This window comes from Sphaerodactylus townsendi, linkage group LG01, assembly GCF_021028975.2.
Source record: "Sphaerodactylus townsendi isolate TG3544 linkage group LG01, MPM_Stown_v2.3, whole genome shotgun sequence".
Lineage (NCBI taxonomy): Eukaryota > Metazoa > Chordata > Lepidosauria > Squamata > Sphaerodactylidae > Sphaerodactylus > Sphaerodactylus townsendi.
Window position 1 is genome coordinate 28,224,853 of NC_059425.1, and position 22,010 is coordinate 28,246,862.

General features: G+C 46.8%; 1 protein-coding gene across 1 annotated transcript; it reads right to left on the minus strand.

Annotated features, from left to right (window-relative positions):
* Positions 1–8,937: 8,937 nt before the first annotated feature.
* LOC125442338 (arp2/3 complex-activating protein rickA-like) lies at positions 8,938–15,253 on the minus strand. Its single transcript, XM_048513624.1, has 2 exons — positions 15,156–15,253; positions 8,938–10,104 (listed from the first exon to the last, which is right to left on the minus strand). The coding sequence occupies exon 2, from the start codon at positions 10,082–10,084 to the stop codon at positions 9,488–9,490; it is 597 nt and encodes a 198-aa protein (XP_048369581.1). The 5' UTR covers positions 10,085–10,104; positions 15,156–15,253; the 3' UTR covers positions 8,938–9,487.
* Between the last annotated feature and the right edge of the window lie 6,757 nt (positions 15,254–22,010).

Here is a 22,010-nt window from a genome sequence, read left to right on the forward strand (position 1 = left end):
AAAGACTTTGGGATCTGAGGAAGGGTGCTTTGACTCTCCAAAGCTCATTTCCTGAAACTCTTGCTGCTGTTGCTGTTGGACTCAGTTCTAGTTAAGATTGTTCAATTGTTGGACTCAATTCTAGTTGTTAAGATTCTGCACAACACAAATAAAATGTCTTACAGATATCTTATAAAGAAGGTATTTTTCTCCTTTTGTTCGCATAGCATGGAGGGGCGGGGGGAGCGTTTCTGGAGAAAATGGTTATTTTATCCGCTTCCCCTCAGCTCTCACTTTTGGTCTCTGAGCAATTTGTGCCCATCATTCTCTGATGCTTTAGGATTCTCCGTGACACCCACCACTTGCAGAAGATTCCCACAGATGTTTCCTCTGCTCTTAGCCGCCCGCCATTTCTGTGTGTAAAGTACATGACTAAAGTTACTGTATTTTCTGGCGTATAAGACTACTTTTCAACCCAGGAAAATCTTCTCAAAACTCGGGGGTTGTCTTATACACCGGGGGTCGTCTTATAGGGCAGGCACTGAAACTTCCAAACTGGACTGGAGAATCTGCGATTGCCGCATATGGTGGGGGGAGCTCAAAAATGGCCGCGACTGTATCCCCGCCGTATGTGGCGACCATATGAAAGCAGCAAGGACGGCACTGTACAAGTATGGTAGAAGAAAATCCACTCGCCAGGATTCGTGGAAAGAAGTGACTTAACGTGGTCCCAATGACGAGGTGAGGGGGTGCCTCACTGGGAAGGTGTAAGTGAAGGGCGGAGCAAGCTGCAGGCGTCCGGGACGCCCGGGGTATGGAAAAAAGAGGCGTGTTTGCACTACTGCTCTGATAGACTTGGAGACAGGGAGGGCTGGGCAGGCAGGGAGGGAGGGCTGACCAATCCAAGCAGGCTTTGTATACAACAACCAGCCAATCGCCGGTAAGGTACATCGCTTGCCGTGATTGGCTGGTTGTTGTATACTGGGTACCACATACAGTACAGCACCAGTATCTGTACCTGTTCATACAGTATGGCACTGCATGTCATGAGCATTTGAATTTAAACTACCATATTGAAATCAAATCTGATGTTTTTTTAAATTTTTATTTGGTGTGCGTTGGAAGAGGGGTAGTCTTATACGGCGAGTATATCTCAAACTCTATATTTTAACTGGAAAAGTTGGGGGTCGTCTTGTACGCCCAGTCATCTTATACGCTGGAAAATACGGTAGTTGGGTGGTGGCAGAATGAATTACAGGCCTTCCTGGAGGTCTCTAAGGAAATACTGGACTCAAATCTAAGGCTCAGGTAGTCGATGATATGAAAGAGCTCATGCAGAATGCCAGAGAGCTGCTGCCAGGTCTTGGAGACAAGAATAACCCTGACAGACCTACAGTTTGACTCTGTATAAGATATCTTTGGCCCCTTCTACACATTCACTTTCAATCCACTTTCAATGCATTCTGCAGCTAGATTTTACTGTGCGGAATAGCAAAATCCACTTGCAAACAATTGTGAAAGTGGATTGAAAGTGCATTATTCTGTGTGTGTGGAAGGGGCCTTCATGAGGTATGGGTAAACTTTAAAAAAAAAAAACACCATGCACAGACCAAAAACCCTTGTTATTACCCAAGCAGTGTTTGAGTGAATGACTAAAGCTTGGTGACTCTGTTGTTGTTTTTAATTTATTCTGCTTTGGGGGGGAAAGTGAAGACATTTGATTTTATGCAGCGTTACAGAAAGATGGTTAGGCAAATATAAATATTTAGCATTTGTTCTGAAAGAGCAAAGTGGATCCAAAGGGCGACCAAAATGGTAAAAGGTCTGGATTCCATGGTCTATAAGGAGGGGCTTGGGAAGCTAGAAATGTTTAATCTGGGGAAGAGGTTAAGAGGTGACATGATAGCCATGTTTCAATACTTGAAAGGATGCCATGTTGAACAGGGAGCAAGCTTGTTTTCTGCTGCTCCAGAGAATAGGACAAGGAGTCATGGGTTCAAAGTACAGATTCCACCCAAACATTAGGATGAATTTCCTGACAGTAGAACACGCTGCCTTGGTGGAGTCTCCTTCTTTGTGTCAGACTCTCGAACGTGGAAATAACAGAGACCGTAGGAAAGTCCTAAAGCAGTTTATTCCAGGTAATACAAAGAGTAACAATGCAAAGCAGGATCTGAGCTAGAGAGCTCAGATCCAGGACCTATATCCTTTAACCCCCCCCCCTGTTTCGCCCCACACCAAATGTCCACTACAGTTTCTACAACAATTGCACTACAGAGCTTCAAAGAACCTGGGAACCATTCACACCTCTTTGAAGATGGGCTGGTGCCAGGAGATTGCCAGGAAGGGGATAGGGAAAACAGGAAAAACATTTACAAGGAAACATTTGCAATTCACACACAGCAAGACATCTAGGTACTGACAGGCATGGTCCTGACACTTTGGAGGTTTTTAAACAGAGGTTGAGTGGCCATCTATCAGGAGTACTTTGACTGTGTGTTCCTGCATTGCAGAGAGTTGGACTGGATGGCCTTTATGGTCTCTTCTCACTCTATGTTTCTGTGACTCTAGGTGCATGTGTGAACTGCCATCAAATCACAGCTGACTTATAGTAACCTAGCAGGGTTCTCAGGGCAAGAGACAAACAGAAGTGGTTTACCATTGCCTTCCTCCAAAGGCAGAGCGAGGGGAAACTGCGCCTGGTGCACACGCGCACCGTGCCCCTGCCGCACTGGCACCCACCCCCAACCCAGAACGCCCCTGCCATGCCCCCACTAAGGGTTGATGATCTAAGATCATCAACTGCTGCATAGGGAAGGGCTGTGACTCAGTGAAAGAACTTAAGAACATAAGAACAAGCCAGCTGGATCAGACCAGAGTCCATCTAGTCTCTGCTACTCACAGTGGCCCACCAGGTGCCTTTGGGAACTTCTTCCTTTCATGCAGAATGTCCCAGTTTCCATCCACGGCATCTCCTGTTAAAGGGACCAGGTAGCAGGGGCGTACCACTCAGGGGAACATATGGGGTCAAATGTCCCCAGACTGTGGCCATTTAGTCACGTGGGGGTGTAAAATTGCCCCCACACCCCTCCTTCTTCCCCTCCTTCCCCCTGGGTCCATACACTGATTTCAAGACAAGCGCAAAAAAATAGTTTGGTCATAGTGGGGGAGGGCAGCCGCCCATGGGGGAGGGACGCGGAAAACTCAGATTTTGCACTGGGCTACATTTTCCCTAGATATGCCTCTGCCAGGTAGTGTGTGATGTGAAAGACCTCAGTTTGAAGCCTTGGAGAGCCACAGTAGACACAATAGAGAGTGCTGACTTCGATGGACCAATGGTCTCATTCAACATAAAGCAGTTTCATGCTCCAAATTCCCAGTTGGAATGGTGTGTAGTTCCCTGTCCTGCCAGAAGATTAGAATCATAGGCCCTTTCTGCACAGGCCATAAACAGCGCCCTGGGGACAGCAAAAACGCTGTCCCCAGGGAGCTGTTCGCACGGGGCGCGCGAAGCTGCCGTTTTCCCACCTTGCTTCCCCAGCGAGGTTTTTGGAAAACAGTGGCTTCTAGCCGCTGCCGTGCGAATGGCAGCGGCTGGAAGGCGCCATCCCTCCCCCCTTTCCCTATTGACTTGCCTTCTGTGCAACCGTCCGGCACGTCACCGAGGCCTGGAGACACGCCCCCCCTGCCCTGCAACTCCGAAGCGGTCACACAGGGCAGGGGGCGTGTCCCCTGGCCTCGGCGACGCGCCGGACAGTCGCACAGAAGATAAGTCGATCGGGCGATGGCGCAGTGCGCCGCCGTCATCCTGGTAGTTTCTGGGACCGTTCGCACGAACGTCATGTACGCCGACCCAACCCCCATTGTGGCCGTCGGAAATGGCCAAAGAATCATAGAGTTGGAAGAGATCCCCAAAGGCCATCAAATCCAACCTGCTGCCATGCAAGAACACATAATCAAAGCCCTCCAGGCCGATGGCCATCCAGCCTCTCTTTAAGAACCTCCAAAAAGGAGACTCTGCCACACTCCGAGGTAGTTCATTCCACAGGTTGTGAACAAGCAGCCACAGGGCATGTCTGTTGAGCTCAACAATACTAATTTATTGACCTACTTTATTTGCCCCAGACTAAAAGAATTGCCTATGACTCAGTCATTATAAGATCTCGCCATCGCAGAACTGGGCGTGATTGGCACATTGCATCATACGCTTTAAAAGAACATGACTTTGTGTGGGAGACCTGGGTGCCAATTTAAACAACTCTCCAACAACTGATCTCAATCATGAAAAAAGGTGTAATAATTGCAATTTGTAGTCTGATAGCCAAAGACTATATTATTGAGTTACTTTTGACCATTGAGGAAGACCAATTGGCCAAAATGCATCTGTTTTTAAGGGTCAAAACAGTGTCATAAGAACATAAGAACTAGCCTGCTGGATCTGACCAGAGTCCATCTAGTCCAGCATTCTGCTACTTGCAGTGGCCCACCAGGTGCCTTTGGGAGCTCACGTGCAGGATGTGAAAGCAATGGCCTTCTGCAGCTGCTGCTGCTCCTGAGCACCTGGTCTGCTAAGGCATTTGCAATCTGAGATCAAGGAGGATCAAGATTGTCCTCCTTGTGTCCCGTGGAACCCTTCTTTGTATTTTAATTGTGATATTGTGCACATAAGGTAGGCTATTATGGGCCTTTTACTAGTGTAGATGATTTTAATTTTCAATAAATACATTTGTGTGTTTGATATTTAACAGTTTTATATTTAGTGGCCCCTTGTACAATTTCTGGACCTTTTAGATACTTAATTTGAGTTCTACAACACTTCCAATTTCCCACTTACATTTACTACCAGTGTTCTGTAGCATTGGGACAAGGCCGTAAGAAAATGGCTCCTGTTGACGCAACAATAATGCTCGAATCAGGCCAATCAGATGTCATACATGGATGGATAATAGCTATTTTGTGCAAAGTCATTGGTCCAACCACCCATGGTGAGTTGATATCATCTCCCACTCCAGGCCACAAAGGACAACACTCCTTTCCTCCGATCACCACAACAGGTGTGATAAGCTAATTTTGGTTGGTTGTGGTGGGTTTTCTGGGCTGTGTGGCCAGGGTCTGGTAGATCTATGGAAAACCCACCATAACCAGTTGACTCCGGCCATGAAAGCCTTCGACAATACATTAATTTTGGTTGGTTTTACACTGCCAGTTGTGTGATCTGGTATGTAAGAGCGGGTTAAGTATCTCTCATCTCAGTGCATGTTTACCCACCAATTACCCACCAGTGCTCTGGCATAGTGGGACCGGACATGCATCAGGGCAAGAAATCTTGTCCTGACACACTTCCTCTTGCCCAGAGGTCTTCAACCTATGGCCCCCCAGATGTTCACGAACTACAATTCCCATCAGCCCTGCCACTTAGCCATGCTGGTGGGGGCTGATGGGAATTGTAGTCCATGAACATCTGGAGGGCCATAGTTTGAAGACCCCTTCTCTTGCCCCATATTTTCCAGGGGGAAAGTACTCTGGTGTGACTTTTTGGGAGCAGCAGTGGCGTAGTGGCTAAGAGCAGGTGCATTCTGATCTGGAGGAACCGGGTTTGATTCCCAGCTCTGCCGCTTGAGCTGTGGAGGCTGATCTGGGGAATTCAGGTTAGCCTGTGCACTCCCACACACACCAGCTGGGTGACCTTGGGCTAGTCACAGTTCTTTGGAGCTCTCTCAGCCCCACCTACCTCACAGGGCGTTTGTTGTGAGGGGGGAAGGGCAAGGAGATTGTAAGCCCCTTTGAGTCTCCTGCGGGAGAGAAAGGGGGGATATAAATCCAAACTCCTCCTCCTCCTCCTCCTCCAATGGCAGGGAACAGCTGCAGTGTGTAATCCGCAAGAGAGATTCAAAGCCATGTTGGTGATCATTGTGCAGAACCAAAGGATTATCTTTTGAGATTCAAAGCTCCCATTGTCAGATGCAAGTAGAAATGGAGGCCCCGACCTCCTTATATCCACGTGTGAAGGCAGGAAGGGTGTTGCCAAGAAAAGGAGTCAGGAAGTAGACGTACAATGCAAAATGTAATCAGCTTCATTAGAGCAGGGGAGAAACGCTCCGGGGCAGAATGTTAGCACCAGATCAGCATTTCTCTAATCTTCAGATCAGTATTTCTCTAATGTAATCAAGCTGATTTTATTTTGCATTGTATCTTTGCATCTGGCCTCCTTTCTTTACAACACCCTCCACACTGGGATAGAAGGACTTGGGACTCTCCCTTCCTGCTCCTATCTAAAAAAAAGGGGTCACCCAGATTTCATACAGAACCATGAGTCACTCCCATGTCCATTAAATTATGAGCAGCTTTATATACTGTGTTGCTGGATATGCGTGCCTCTATGGAAGTGGAGCCGAGCTTAATAATATTCTAGGAAGTTATGTGTGTTTGGAAATCAGACTCTACAGAATAGAAATGTTTTGTGTGGTTGCCCCATGGATATATAAGGAGAGATTCTCACAAGAAACTTCTCCTAATATAAATTTACTTCAGATGAGACGGAATATGCTCCGCTCTGGTAGACATCCTAAATTAGGATTTCTTCAACATAATTTTGACTTGAAAGTAACATTTTTCCACCACTTGTCTTAGCTCTGTTAGTATCCTGACCTGGATGACCCTCCAGGTCCCAATCTTGTCAGATCTTAGAAACTAAGTAGGGTTGGTCTTGGTTAGTGTAGAGCAGGGGTCTTCAAACTATGGCCCCCAGATGTTCATGAACTACAATTCCCATCAGCCCTGCCACTTGGCCATGCTGGCAGGGGCTGATGGAAATTGTAGTCCATGAACATCTGGAGGGCCATAGTTTGAAGACCCCTGGTGTAGAGTGTGGCAAACCACCTCTGGTTTTCTCTTGCCTTGACCTGGATGGCCCAGACTAGCACAATCTCCTCAAATCATGGAAGGTAATCAGGATTGGCTCTGGTTAGTATCTGGGTGGGAGATCTCCTATGAAGTCCAGGGATACTACGGAGAGGCAGTCAATGGCAAACCACCTCTGTTCATCTCTTACCTTGAAAATACTACTGACTGTGCCTGACAGCCCTAATTTCCATGACCCATAACTACTTGGTGCAATAACACTATGGGGTCGATTCCCCACTTCAAAAAAGAAAGGAGATACGCACCGGTTTGGTTTGCTTCGGGTCCTTTTGAGTGCGGTTTCATGGTCCCCACCGCAGCTTCTGCACCCTTGGTCCAATAAATGTGGCAGCCACACAGCAGCTACGCAGGACTCCCCCACTGTCAGCAGATCAAAATGTGTGATCCGCTCAGGGGCTGTCCTGATTGGCTGCTGTGTTGTGCTGGGGCGGGAATTTTTTTTTCAAAAGGATGAATCAACGTCTCCACGAGCATGCGCAGATTCGCCATTATAATATACAGCTTTGCCAATGAATCCACGTCTATTCGAGCAGACGTCGATTTTTTTGTGTTAAAAATGAAAAAAGCAGGCTGCACGCGCATCACGCACACCCCGCCATGGCCTGATTGGACGGAAGGCTCCACATCACTATCAGCGACAGGAAATCCAAACCCAGAGTAACCGCCCGGACTTCCCCACTGCACTTTTGAAAAAGGTGCAATTCCGACCAGGATCCAAAATGACGCACGCTGAGGGGTGGGAGGAGCGGTAGAATCGGGTTGGCTGCGTTGTCGCCGCTGGTGTAGTGGGGAGTGCTGCAGGGCCAAGGGATATTTTCCACGAGGAGCGCACATCAAATGGTGAGTGGGAAATCAACCTGGGATAGTCCTTAAAATTTTTGCCATGTACTGGCTCTAAGATCATGTCCAAACAGTCAGCATTCACTACTGAGCACAGGGTTCCACTTTTGAACATATGTTGTTTTTCAGGGATCTACCACAGAACACAATACTCCACACTCCATGTGATTTACTCATCAAACAGAATACTGGTTTAAACTGGCATTTCCCATTACTAGCATGCAGTGAAGGATCAGGGAAGGGTCTAGCATGGTGTAATGTTTAAGAGCAGAGGACTCTTATCTGCATAACTGGGTTTGTTTCCCTGCCCTTCCATATAAGCAGTAGACTCTCATCTGGAGAACAGTGGCATTTCTCACTCCTTCACATGAGCAGAGGACTTTAATCTCATACCTTCGAGACCGCATTACCACATATGTCCCTACTAGGCCTCTGCGTTCAGCAGAGGCCAATCTACTGACAGTCCCTGGCCCCTCCATGATGCGGCTGGCCTCCACTCGGGCCAGGACCTTTACAGCCCTGGCCCCTGCCTGGTGGAACACTCTTCCTCCAGCTGTTCGGGCCCTGCAGGATCTTGGTGATTTCCGCAGGGCCTGCAAGACGGAGTTGTTCCGCCGGGCTTTTGGAGTGTCCAGCCGCTGAAAGTGCTCCCCCTTCCATTTTTATGGAATTAGGGTCCATTACCATCTGTTGGACCCACCCTTTCTTTTCTCCTCTCAGGAGGGTTTAAGAGGGATATTGCGGGCATTGTTATGTTATGTATTAATTGCTGCATTTTAATTTATATTATTTAGAGATTAACTTATATTTGATTTTATGTTTATCTGTATTTGAATGTCATGTTGTTCACCGCCCAGAGCCCTTCGAGGTTTGGGCGGTATATAAATTGAAAAAATAAATAAAATAAAAATAAATAAAATAAATCTAGAGAACCAGGTTCAATTCCGCATACTCCTCCACATGCAGCCTACCGGGTGACCTTGGGCCAGTCACAGTTCTCTCTGAACTCTCTCATCCCCACCTACCACACAATGTGCCTGTTGCAGAGAAGGGAAGGGAAGGCAATTGTAAGATGCTCCGAGACTCCTTAAAGGTTGAGGATAGTGGGAAATAAAAACCAACTCTTCTTCTTCTTGAATGGCTCTAATTAATTTAATAATAACATAAGTACCAATACACGATTAAGCCCATGGAAAATTGATTTGCTGGAAAAAAATCGCATGTTTGACCAAGATTCTTTTGAAGAGCTTTCCTTTCTCAAGGTGGAGAAGAGGGATCTCTCTTCCAGGATATGAACTGTAGATGACGAATTGAGCTCGTCTCCTGCCTTATAGCTGCTACTGAGGGAAGGGGGCTTATTTCTAGGACTGACTAAAGACCATCTGGTTCAGTGGAGAACTTTTTTTCATCCTCCGGTCCCTTCTGGAACATTCCTACCTTCCCTGTGCATTGTGGGCATGGACTAATTGCATGTTTGTATTATATAGTTGATTCTTTTTTATACAGGTCCATGATTATTGGAATTGCATCTTTATCCGGATCACGTTTTCTGTGACGCATCCCGAATGGCTCAGCCGTGCAATTTATTTCGTTTTTTTGCCATCACCGTTTTTTTAAAATGACTTCATGCCCCACCATCACCTTAAAATCAAAATCAAATCAAAGGGAGCCCCAGTGAAGGGCCACCACCCTTTGGCTGAAGTGGCGACTTCCATTTTGACTTTGCGCCCACCTCCCGCGCGAGGGCCTACTTAGGTGGCCACTGAGCTGCCTGCTTCTTCTGCTGGTGATTGTCTCCTGCAGGCGGGCGTGGCTGGGAGCGAAGACGACCTTCGGCCTCCTTGGCTGGGGGACGATCTGACTTGCTGGGCTCTTTGCTCGGGGCTGGAGGCAAAGGCGCCGGTTCCTTTACTTGCTGCTCCGCCTGGGGTGCAGGCTCCTTCTCCTCTCTTGCGGGGGGTTCAGAACTGGGCTCTGGCACCTCCTCCTTTTCAGTACCAGATGCAGGAGGCTGGGTGGGTGGGTCCTTCTTACCGTTGCCAGATGCTGGAGGCTGGGTGGGTGGGTCCTTCTCACCATTGTCAGATGTTGGAGGCTGGGTGGGTGGGTCCTTCTTATCATTGCCAGATGCTGGCGGTTGGGTAGGCGGGTCCTTCTTACCATTGGAGCCGTTTCCTTCTTGAGGTGGATTTTCGGGTTCTTTGTTTGCAGGAGGGCGAGGTTTCGATTCATGATCCGGTGCTGGCGGTTCCGGTTCCGAGCCAGGTTCTGGAGTCGGCTTGGTCAGCGCAGGAGGAAGAATGGAGTTCTGCTTTTTTTGCTGATATGCTGGCTGTCCTGACATCTTCTTCCTCCTTGATCAACCTGGAAGAGACCATGAAGAGTTCTAATATTAATGTTGTTAGTTAATAAGAATATAAGAACATAAGAACTAGCCTGCTGGATCAGACCAGAGTCCATCTAGTCCAGCATTCTGCTACTCGCAACGGCCCACCAGGTGCCTTTGGGAGCTCACGTGCAGGATGTGAAAGCAATGGCCTTCTGCTGCTGCTGCTCCTGAGCACCTGGGCTGCTAAGGCATTTGCAATCTGAGTTCAAGGAGGATCAAGATTGGTAGCCAGAGATCGACTTCTCCTCCATAAATCTGTCCAAGCCCTTTTTAAAGCTATCCAGGTTAGTGGCCATCACCACCTGTGGCAGCATATTCCAAACGCCAATCACACGTTGCGTGAAGAAGTGTTTCCTTTTATTAGTCCTAATTCTTCCCCCCAGCATTTTCAATGAATGCCCCCTGGCTCTAGTATTGTGAGAAAGAGAGAAAAATTTCTCTCTGTCAACATTTTCTACCCCATGCATAATTTTGTAGACTTCAATCATATCCCCCCTCAGACGTCTCCTCTCCAAACTAAAGAGTCCCAAACTCTGCAGCCTCTCCTCATAAGGAAGGTGCTCCAACCCTTCAATCATCCTCGTTGCCCTTCTTTGCACTTTTTCTATCTCTTCGATATCCTTTTTGAGATGTGGTGACCAGAACTGAATTATGATTAATTAGTCATTTTAAAACCTGAGGCTTTTCTGTTGGGGATTAGGGGAGAGGACTTGCCTAAGCAATAAAGAACTCTGTTCATGCATAAGCAATATAGAACTCCTGAGCAATATTCCTTGGCAATATAGAGCTATGTATATGCAGTAAGTACTTTACACGCACAAAAATGGAGCAATAATAAGATAGTGACAAAAGAGGACTGGACTCTAAAAGTTGTGGAATATTCAGAATGGCAAAGTTGACGAAAAGAGACAATAGTTTGAATATTTTTTTAATAGAAAACTGGAATCCTTTTATGGATTACCTTTTGAAAACCTATTCAAATAGAGAAGTAGGGGCAGAGTCTGAAATCTGCAAAAAGCAGTAGATTATAACCACTAGAACACTGTCAGGGGGATTGTATCTGGGTGATTGAAATGTGTTTTTAACTCAATGTAATTGCTACAAGATATATGTAACCATTGCCATTCTGGGACATTCTTTCCTTGATCTTTGCTTTATGGCTTCACACACTGAGTAGATAACTAGGCTTCCCCTGACTCTTTGGTCTCATGAGAAACGGGATTGTTTCCATTCTCTCGTGGGGCTGGGATGCCAGGTGGCTCTCTATCTCTATCTGTCGCCTACCTTGGGGCACCTCAGCTCCAAACTAACTTTTCCTCACATTTCTTGGGAAAATGGGAGAGGGGACTCTGACTAACGTTGGAATAAAGGGACTAGCAAAGGCCACATTCACCAGAACTGGCTTTGTCAAGCTGGGTACTTTGATGCCTATCAATAAGTGCAACTGATCAACTACACAGAACCCATTTATTGCTTCAAGGTTCAAGACCTAACAAATACACTTAAAAAAATAACTATTGCAACTAAGAAATAACTATATATTTAACAAAATATTTAATTAGTCATTCAGTTATACCCTGCCTTTCTTCCCAGGAGTGACTGGGATGACTGGGTACCAGCATAATTTCCATCCCTCTTTTGACACTTCCCTTGGCTATGGTGCCAATTTATTTCTTCATGTTATTTATTTGTGAAAAAGAAGAGTTTGGATTTACATCCCACCTTTCTCTACCTTCAAGGAGATTCAAGGCAGCTTACAAACTCCTTCTCCCTTCCTCTCCCCACAACAGACACCTTGTGAGGTCAGTAGGGCGGAGAGAGTTCTGAGAGAACTGTGGCTGGCCTAAGGTCACAGACCAGGTTTTCCAGAATAGAGTCCACCACTCTTAACCACATCACTCTGGCTCCATGTGCGAACCTCTGTTATGTATTTCATATTACATTGTAGATATATTTTGGTCATCTCCGTTTGGCCTCTGGAGCAGGGGCGGGGGAGTGGTGGAGAGGATTTCTACTTCTACTATCAACTGCCATCTGTTTTTATCCTCTGTCCTGAAACTGAAATGTCATTGTCTTAATATTGTATTGTTATTTATATTTTTAAAATGTTTTATGGATGGCTAATGATTTTATGTTGTGAGCCCTGCAGGGATAGGGCGGGTTATAAATTGGAAAATTAAATTTAAAAAATATAATATAATGTATTTTAACGTGCCAGCATGGTATAATGGTTAAGAGCGGCATATTCTAATCAGAGAACTGGGTTTCACTTCCTGCTCCCCCACGATAGGTGGACTCCTATCTGGTGAACTGGATTTGTTTCCCCACTCTGCCACATGAAGTTTGCTGGGTGACCTTGGGCAAGTCACTGTTCTCTCCAAACTCTCTCAGCCCCACCTACCTCACAAGGGTGTCTGATGTGAGGAAGGGAAGGCATTTGTACATGGCTTTGAGATGCCTTAAAAGGTAGAGAAAAGCAAGATATAAAAAACCTTCTTCTTCTTTGAGTTCCCCCTCCCCCCAGGGTGGAAGAGTTTCTCAGCCTTGTGCAAAGATATAGGGTTTTGCATCCTAGGGCCTTTCCCCACTTACCTTAAGCCCCGCGCTACTCTCCTCAAGTAGCGCGGGGTCCGTCACTCCCCACGACAGGGGTGGCGACAGCACAGCCACCCCGACGCCGCCGCTGTCGTGCCCCCTCAGCGCGCGGAATCCCTGGCGCTCTTGTAAACGGCGCCTTTTGATTACCCCGCACAGAGCGCGGGGTCGAGGGGATGCCCAGGCACGCACCAGGGATGATGCGCGCTGAGAGCAGCGCGTGGTATAAGGGGGATCGTGCAGAGTGGGGAAAGGCCCCTAAAAAGCTGCCGGGTCCCCCCCCACACACAAAATGACCAAAATTCCTGGCACAAACAGCCTGGCAGAGGTGATGGACTCTGAGGCACAGTTGTTAACAGATAGCCCAGGAGTTCACCCAAGCTAGAGGAGCTGTTCATGTGGTCCCCCCCCCAATGGTGACCAACTCTGGGTTGTGAAATTGTTGGAGATTTGGGGAGGGTGGGGTTTGCGGAGGGGAGGGGCCGCAGAAGGGTACAAGGCCATATGCAGTCCACCCACCAAAGCAGCCATTTTCTCAAGGGGAAACTGATCTCTGTTGTCTGGAGATGAGCTATGATTCCAGAGAATCCCTAAATCCCACTTGCAGGTTGGTCTCCCTACCGCGTGTGGTCTTGTTTTGATCACCCTCAGTAAAAAGTACGACCGAATTTCCTCATAGGGTTGCTGTGAGGATAAAATGGAGGATGGAAGAACAAGGAATGTCACTCTGACCTTCTTGGAGGAAGGGTTGAATGAGAAGCTGATTAATGGGCACATCCCAGGCTGCTCAAGGAAGTTCATACCTTCATCCAGGGTGATCCGATAATATATGTGCATATTAAGGCTCAACCCATTTATGGCAGTTGTAGACACACAGATCGATAGTGAGAACAAATCCAAGCAGTCAGAAAGGAGCCTGCCTAGAGTTGTTTACAGGAATTAAGAGGGAGTCATTGGCCCTTTCCCCACTTACCTTTGTCCGAGGGTTGCTGTGCGCAATTCCCAGCGCGTGCAATTCCTGGTGCGCGCCCCAGCTTCCCCAACAAAAGGCGCCATTTCAAACGGCACCAGGAATTACGCGCGCTGAGGGGGCGCGAGAGAGACAGCGTTGGGGAGGCTGCGTTCTCGCTGCCCCTGAAGTGGGGAGTGCAGCTGGACCCCGCGCTACTTGAGGAGAGTAGCGCGGGGCTTAAGGTAAGTGGGGAAAGGGCCCCAGTTTTATCTGAGATTAATTACACTGACAGTTTTCACAATGAATTAAAAACCACATCAGTCCCAAATGATTTGTCCAGAACTTCTTGTGACCTGGCTGCACAGGAGCAGCTAGATCCGAAGAAGACAACACACAGATCAGTAATGAGAACAGATTCAAACAGTCAGAAATTTTTCAACCAGTGATGTTGTTTACAGGAATTAGGAGGGAGTCATTGTTTTATCTGATTATGTTGGATCAGAGAAAGAAGAAGAAATAGTAGTAGTAATAGTAGTGTTTGGTTTTATATCCTGCGTTTCTCAGTTGTATGGAGTCTCAAGGCAGCTTACAAGCTTTTCCCCTTCCTCTCCCCAAAACAGACACCTTGTGAGAGAGGTGAGATTTAGAGAATTTGGAGAGAACTATGACTGGCAGGTTCCATATGGAGGAATGGGGAAACCAATCCACTTCATCAGTCCATCACTCATGAAGTCCATCACTCATTAAGTCCATGAGTCATGAAGAATCCATGAGTCCATCACTCATGAAGAAGAGTCCATCACTCATGAAGTCCATGAGTCCACCACTACAACATCGCTCTTAACCATTAAACCACTATACCACACTGGCTCCAGTGCAGCATCCTTTCTTACACAGTTAACCAGGCAGGGGTCCTGGAGATTTGGGAGTGGAGACTATGGAAGGTGGGGTTTGAGGAGGGAAGTCAATGAGATATAATTCCATAGAGTCCACCTTTCAGGCAGCCATTTTCTCCAGGGAAACTGATCTCTGTAGTCCTGGGATCAGTTGTAATTCCAGGAGATCTCCAGGCCAAACTGGAGGTGGGCAATCCACTGTCTCTAAACAGGAAGGTTCCTTTTAGTCACTGCCATTGTAACTAATGACCTTTGAGGGATCTAGAACGTATGTGGGCCCCATGAATCCCCTGCATACCATTTCTACAGCAGCGCTTGCAAGAACTTAGGGTTGCCAGTTCTGGGTTGGGAAATATCTGAAGATTTTTGGAGCAGAACCTGAGGAGGGTGGGGTTTGGGGAGGGAGAAGACCCCATTAGGGGACAATGGCGCAGAGTCTACTCTTCAGAGCAGCCATTTTCTCGGGCAGAATTGATCTGGGTAGCCATGAGATTAACGGCAACACCGTGAGCTGTCTGTAGGTCATCAGCCTTACAAGAACTTCCCATTAAACCCACCACATTTCTGAAGAATCTCCACTTACCCAAATCTTCACGTTCCAGAGGAGTTCTTCTCCACGAAGCGGTTTGCGCGGTTCTGCTGAAGGGGCGTGTGGAGCTCACCTTTTATAGACCCAAAGTGCGGGCCCTGTCAGTGTGACAAGCCTGCCCCTCTTACTAGCCCGGATTGCTATTCGGTCTGCTCATTCCAATTATCATTTTTGTCCATTGTGAGGACAGAAAACTCCCACCAGGGACATTTTAAAATAGATATTAAATTAGATGTGTGCGGCATCACCCTTCCACCTTTCTCAGCCCTGCCTTGCCCCACCTGCCTTCAGCTGTCAAGATTCTTGCAAAAGAAAACTTTTTTTCAGATATATCAGCTGCTCTCTCAAACAACCCAAAAATAAAAGACCAATTAGAAGACAACAGGTGCTGCTTTGTCACCAGACCTCAGACTATGGGTGTAAGGGAAACTGCCTGATTCAATGTTTGTCCCTTTAAAAACCACATAACAAATTGTCGACATTTAAAAACCAGACAGAATCATCACCTTGAATGGCTCCAAATGTTTCTTGGTTGTCAATATTTCAGTGTTGAAGAAGAAGAAGAAGAAGAAGAAGAAGAAGAAGAAGAAGAAGAAGAGTCTCAAGGCGGCTTACAAATTACTTTTGTCTTCCTCTCTCCAAAAGAGACACCTGGGGGCTTTCCCCACTGACAGAGTTAAACTGGTTTCTACCTAGGTTCGCCTCAGTGAATCCCCACTGCCACCAAACTCAACATTGTTTTGTCTCAGTTCCCTCCCCCCCCCTCAGAACTGCGACATCCTTGTCGCAGTTATGAACTACACTTTTCTGCCGGAACAAGGTCGATACCGCTTCAAAGTGGGGAAGCATCAAAACGACACCTCATCCGTTCAACCAATCACAAGCCGCTTTTGTGGCATGTGCAGAAGAAGAGAGAAGAAGAAGAAGAAGAAGAAGAAGAAGAAGAAGAAGAAGAAGAAGAAGAAGAAGAAGAAGAAGAAGAAGAAGAAGAGGACGAGGACGAGGACGAGGACGAGGACGAGGACGAGGACGAGGACGAGGACGAGGACAAGTTTGGATGAATACCCCACCTTTCTCTTCTGTAAGGAGTCTCAAGGCGGCTTACAAATTACCTTTGTCTTCCTCTCTCCAAAAGAGACACCTGGTGAGACAGGTGGGGCTGAGAGAATTTGGAGAGAACTGTAACTGGCCCATGGACGCCCAGCTGGCTCCATGTGGAGGAGCAAAGAAACGAATCCGATTCAACAGATAAGAGTCCGCCGCTCATGTGGAGGAGTGGGAAATCAACCCCAGTTCTCCAGATGAGAGTCCACCTGCTCTTAAGCACAAGCTCTCAGTATGCATGGCTAGAGAATGGGAATGCCAACTTCAGTCTGTGAAATTCCTGGAGTTTGGGGCGGTGGTGGAAGCAGAGCCTGGGGAGGACAGAGCTTGGGGGGGGGGGGACTTGCAAAGATGCAATTCCTTATAGTCCCCCCTCCAAAGCTGCCATATCTTCCAGGCAGTGGTGGGATCCAAAAATTTTAGTAACAGGTTCCCATGGTGGTGAGATTCAAACTGTGGCGTAGCGCCAATGGGGCGGGGCGGGGCACAACGGGGGCGTGGCCGGGCATTCCGGGGTGGGGCATTCCTGGGCGGGGCTGTGGCAAGGACGCAGCCGCTGCACCAGTCCTTGGGCAGGAAACGAATGCACGCAGGCGCAGGCTGTCACGCACGCTGGTGCACCTCCTGCTAGACTGCTTCAAGTTCTGTGCGCTACTGCTGAAAGGAGGGGCGTAACTAAGGCAAAAATCGCGTGGCAAAATCACCAATTAGTAACCCCCTCTCGGCACACACAAATAATTAGTAACCTACTCTCGGGAACCTGTGAGAACCTGCTGGATCCCACCTCTGCTTCCAGGGGAATGATCTCTGAAGTCTTGAGATCAGTTGTAATTCTGGGAGATCTCCAGTTGGCGAACTTACCAACTGAAAGTGAATGTGGTATGGGGAATTATTTGCAGGTCCTAGGTATAAATCCCTAGCTGCCACACATCACAAATCAGGCTCAATTCCTTATTAGGTTTATAAACTCAAATTCATTTTTAGCACATTCATTTCCTTTGTTTCAACCAGAACTCAAACGACAACTTATTATTCAGGAACTCAGTTCCAAAGCATACAAATCCACAATTTATAATAATAGAGTCCAAGTATTCTCCAAGTAAAGTTCAACTTTTCATAAGTCCGTTCAAGAATTTTTTTGTAATCCAATCTAGTCCATTCAGAAAAATTGGGTTGATGGCAAACCCCTAGCTGACCATGCAATTTACTAGATAATCTTAGTCCCTCTCTCAACCTAACTTCTTGTGATGGTAACCTGACTTCTTGTGATGGTAACATGGACTTCTTGTGATGGTAACATGGAGGAGAGAAAGCCATGCATGCTTTGTCATGGCAGTTAGACCATGGTGATCATATCCTATCCAGCAGAGGTAAGAGACAGCAAGAAAGGAATGATCTGACAGCTAGAGAACCGGTTCTATCCAGATGCAAGTGACCTTTACAATGATTGGTGGAACCATGTATATAAGCAACAGCAATGTACTGTGTGTTTGTTCCTTAGGGAAACACGTGCCTGGCGAAGCACTTTGTTGGACTGCTTAATATACTACTCTGTATATAGTATCTTGTACATAGAGCAACTCAACGGTAAAAGCCTTCTTTTGAAAGAAACAGCTGTGTGGAGTTTTTCTTTGTGAAGGTGGGGGGTTTGCTGTACAAGCCCACTTGTCTACTCTGAGTAGTACCGCTCAAGTCTGCTATCATGCTTTCCTGTGCTCTTTGGAAGAAAAGAAGGATGTAGTAAATGGGATATCAAGACTGGAACCAGAGCGTCTTGTTCAGGTGCACTGGAAGCATTTAAGGAATGGGCTCTGATCCCACTGCTTGTTGGTGGGTTCCCCAAGATCTGTTGGCAGCCATGCATATTCTGAGACTTCTAACACACCAAGGGGTATTGCCATCCCTTTCTTCAACAATGTTGTGGAAAGCACCATCAAGTTGAAGGCCATTAGGTTTTCAAGCCATTGCCTGCCTTTGCATAGCAACTCTAGACTTCTTTGATGGACTCCAAGCCAAGTTCTAACCACAGCTTACCCTGCTTAGCTTCCAGTACCTGATGAGATTTGGTGAACCTGGGCTATTCAGGTGAGGGGAAGAGATGAACAGAGCAGGGGCATATCTTCTCAAGATGGTGCCCAGGGCAAGCATTGAGCTGGGTGCCATCTTTAGAAGATACACCCCTGATGGGACAGGTTTATAGACTTCTGTTGTCAATGTCAGCTAAAATTGAACTGAGAATTTGAGGGAGGTGCACAGTTCAAAGCTGGGATCGGCCAAGTCTAGCTTTCAAATGCTGGCTCTGCTGCTGGACCCAACCAGGCTGAGCCTGGCATTGAACTGCAGGCTCTGCCCTAGCTGGGACCAGCTTTATACTGCTGGCTTTGCTTCCAAAGCAAGTTATGTGAACTTGGCACAGTTGGACCCAGGCCAGCCTTGAACTGCACCCCAAAACTCTACGTGGAGTTCAGGGCAGGGCATTCTTCTATGGTGAGAGACCAGAGCCAGTGGGGCCCCCCCCCCCCCCTCAAGAATCACCCAGGCACAAGCTCTGGCTTGCCCCACCCTAATTACGCCCTTGAACAGAGGTAGTTTGCTGTTGCCTATCTCTGTGTTATGACCCCAGATTTCCTTGACAGTCTCCCATTCAAGTAGTAACTAGGGCCAGCCCTGCTGAGGTTTTTAGAACTGATAAAATCAGGCTGGCTAGGGTTACCAATCTACTGGCAAGACCAGATTGACAACTGTTCTCCAGACTACAGAAATAAGTTCTTCTGTAGAACATGACTTCTTTGGAGGGTGGGTTCTATGGCATTATACCCTACTGAAGTCTCTCCCCTCCCTTCCCCCAACACCCTTTCTTAGGCTGTGCCCCCAAATCTCTACAAATGTCCAAACTCAAAGTTGGCAACCTTGTCTCAAGACTATTGAGATCAGTTTCCATCAGTGTTCCTTGCAAGCCACATGGCCACGCAGACACCATGTTGGTGCCATGCAGATCTGGTGGCTGCCAGCAGGGGAAGCTCTTGAAAAGCTCTCACAGGTGTTTCTGTGCTGCTCAGTAGCCAGGAACTGGCACACAGTTCCCTACCACAGTTAGAGGGACAGGGACTACTGGTTCCCATGAAGAAAAATGTCACATTCAGAGGGCAGACTGTGGTATACCATAAATTCTAAGTAAGGCTGGACACACTCAGGCTGGACACACTCAGACAAAGTCGACTTTGGGACAAAGAAACGAACTTTATTGATATGTGTTGCCCTATGATACAGGGTGCTGGAACTGAGCTCCCAAAGGCACCTGGTGGGCCACTGCGAATAGCAGAGTGCTGGACTAGATGGATTCTGGTCTGATCCAGCAGGCTAGTTCTTATGTTCTTACATGTCCCAAACTGTCAAGGGATTTCCCAGGCTAGAAATAGCAACCTTAGGACAGCCTGAGCCATCCAATGTAGGCATATTTTCAGCATATCGGCCAATATGTCACAAGTAAAAAGAGCACATGTTAGGACTACTTGTATTCTCATTCCTGCAATCACATTACATTGTATTATTTATTAATATAGTCATTGACCACACTTACAAATGAAATGATAACGTTTAAAAATTCAACAACTCTGAATAAGAGTTCTGCTTTGCATAAGAATAATCCATAATATAAAGCTTGACATAAGAAGAAAAGTCTACAGGTAAGGTGAGGTAATTACATTTCTAAGACATCATTATTCCATTGGGCATTTTTGTTTGGCTACGGAATTACATGCTTTACACATATATGCACAAAACTTTGCAATTTGCATCGATTTATCATTGGACAATGTGATTTATCATTGGACAAGAATGTTTTGATCCATTTAGATTCAGATCCATCTGGATCCCTGCAATCACTTTACAAGCTCTGATTGGGATACCCTTCCACTCCAGTCAAGCTGTTGTTCCTTCCCTGTATCATAAGAACATAAGAACGTAAGAACTAGCCTGCTGGATCAGACCAGAGTCCATCTAGTCCAGCACTCTGCTACTCGCAGTGGCCCACCAGGTGCCTTTGGGAGCTCACATGCAGGAGGTGAAAGTAATGGCCTTCTGCTGCTGCTGTTCCTGAGCACCTGGTCTGCTAAGGCATTTGCAACCTCAGATCAAAGAGGATCAAGATTGGTAGCCATAAATCGACTTCTCCTCCACAAATCTGTCCAAGCCCCTTTTAAAGCTCTCCAGGTTAGTGGCCATCACCACCTCCTGTGGCAGCATATTCCAAACACCAATCACACGTTGCGTGAAGAAGTGTTTCCTTTTATTAGTCCTAATTCTTCCCCCCAGCATTTTCAATGGGTGCCCCCTGGTTCTAGTATTGTGAGAAAGAGAGAAAAATTTCTCTCTGTCAACATTTTCTACCCCATGCATAATTTTATAGACTTCAATCATATCCCCCCTCAGACGTCTCCTCTCCAAACTAAAGAGTCCCAAACGCTGCAGCCTCTCCTCATAAGGAAGGTGCTCCAATCCCTCAATCATCCTCGTTGCCCTTCTCTGCACTTTTTCTATCTCTTTGATATCCTTTTTGAGATGTGGTGACCAGAACTGAACACAGTACTCCAAGTGCGGTCACACCACGGCTTTATATAAGCAGTTATATTCTGCTTATTTATATCATATCCTTCAAGGTTTTTTACTGCTTGACTTATGCTGTGTTTATTGGTTAACCCGTCTCCATAAGTCTGAAAGACAGAAGAGTGATCATCATTCTTTTTTTAAAAAGAGCTATGCCAAAAATAAAAAGCCATATCCTGTAGAAGAAGAGGGGGAGGAATTTGGATTTATGCCTCACCTTCCTCTCCTATAAGGAGACTCAAGGCAGCTTACAAACTCTTTTCACTTCCTCTCCCCTCAACAGACACCTGGCGAAGCAGGTGAGCCTGAGAGAGTTTCAAAGAACTGTGATTATCCCAAGGTCACCCAGCGGGCATGTAAAAGTGGGGTAACAAATCTAGTTCACCAGATAGTAGTCTGTCATTCCTGTGTCGGAGTGGGGAATAAAACATGATTCTCCAAATTAGTCCACCTGCTCTTAACCACTATACTACATTGGCTGTCCAAGGAGACCCCTTGTAGAATGGATTGACCCTGTCAAGGAAGCTATGTCTTAGTTGATAGTTCCATGGGAATGTCAACTCAATGCATGGCAGCTGTGAAAAAAACTCTATGCTGGGGATAATTAGGAAAGGAGTTGATAATAAAACTGCAAGAATTGTCATGCCCTTATATAAAGCAGTGGTGCGACCGCACTTGGAGTACTGTGTTCAGTTCTGGTCGCCACATCTCAAAAAGGATATCGAAGAGATAGAAAAAGTGCAGAGAAGGGCAACAAGGATGATTGAGGGACTGGAGCACCTTCCTTATGAGGAGAGGCTGTAGCGTTTGGGGCTCTTTAGTTTGGAGAGGAGACGTCTGAGGGGGGATATGATTGAAGTCTATTAAATTATGCATGGGGTAGAAAATGTGGACAGCAAGACATTTTTCTCTCTTTCTCACAATACTAGAACCAGGGGGCACCCATTGAAAATGCTGGGGGGAAGAATTAGGACTAATAAAAGGAAACACTTCTTCATGCAACGTGTGATTGGTGTTTGGAATATGCTGCCACAGGAGGTGGTGATGGCCACTAACCTGGATAGCTTTAAAAAGGGCTTGGACAGATTTATGGAGGAGAAGTCGATCTCTGGCTACCAGTCTTGATCCTCCTTGATCTGA

Excerpts from the sequence above, each read along its gene's own strand:
- LOC125442338 (XM_048513624.1), bottom strand. The coding sequence starts at position 10,084 with ATGTCAGGACAGCCAGCATATCAGCAAAAAAAGCAGAACTCCATTCTT.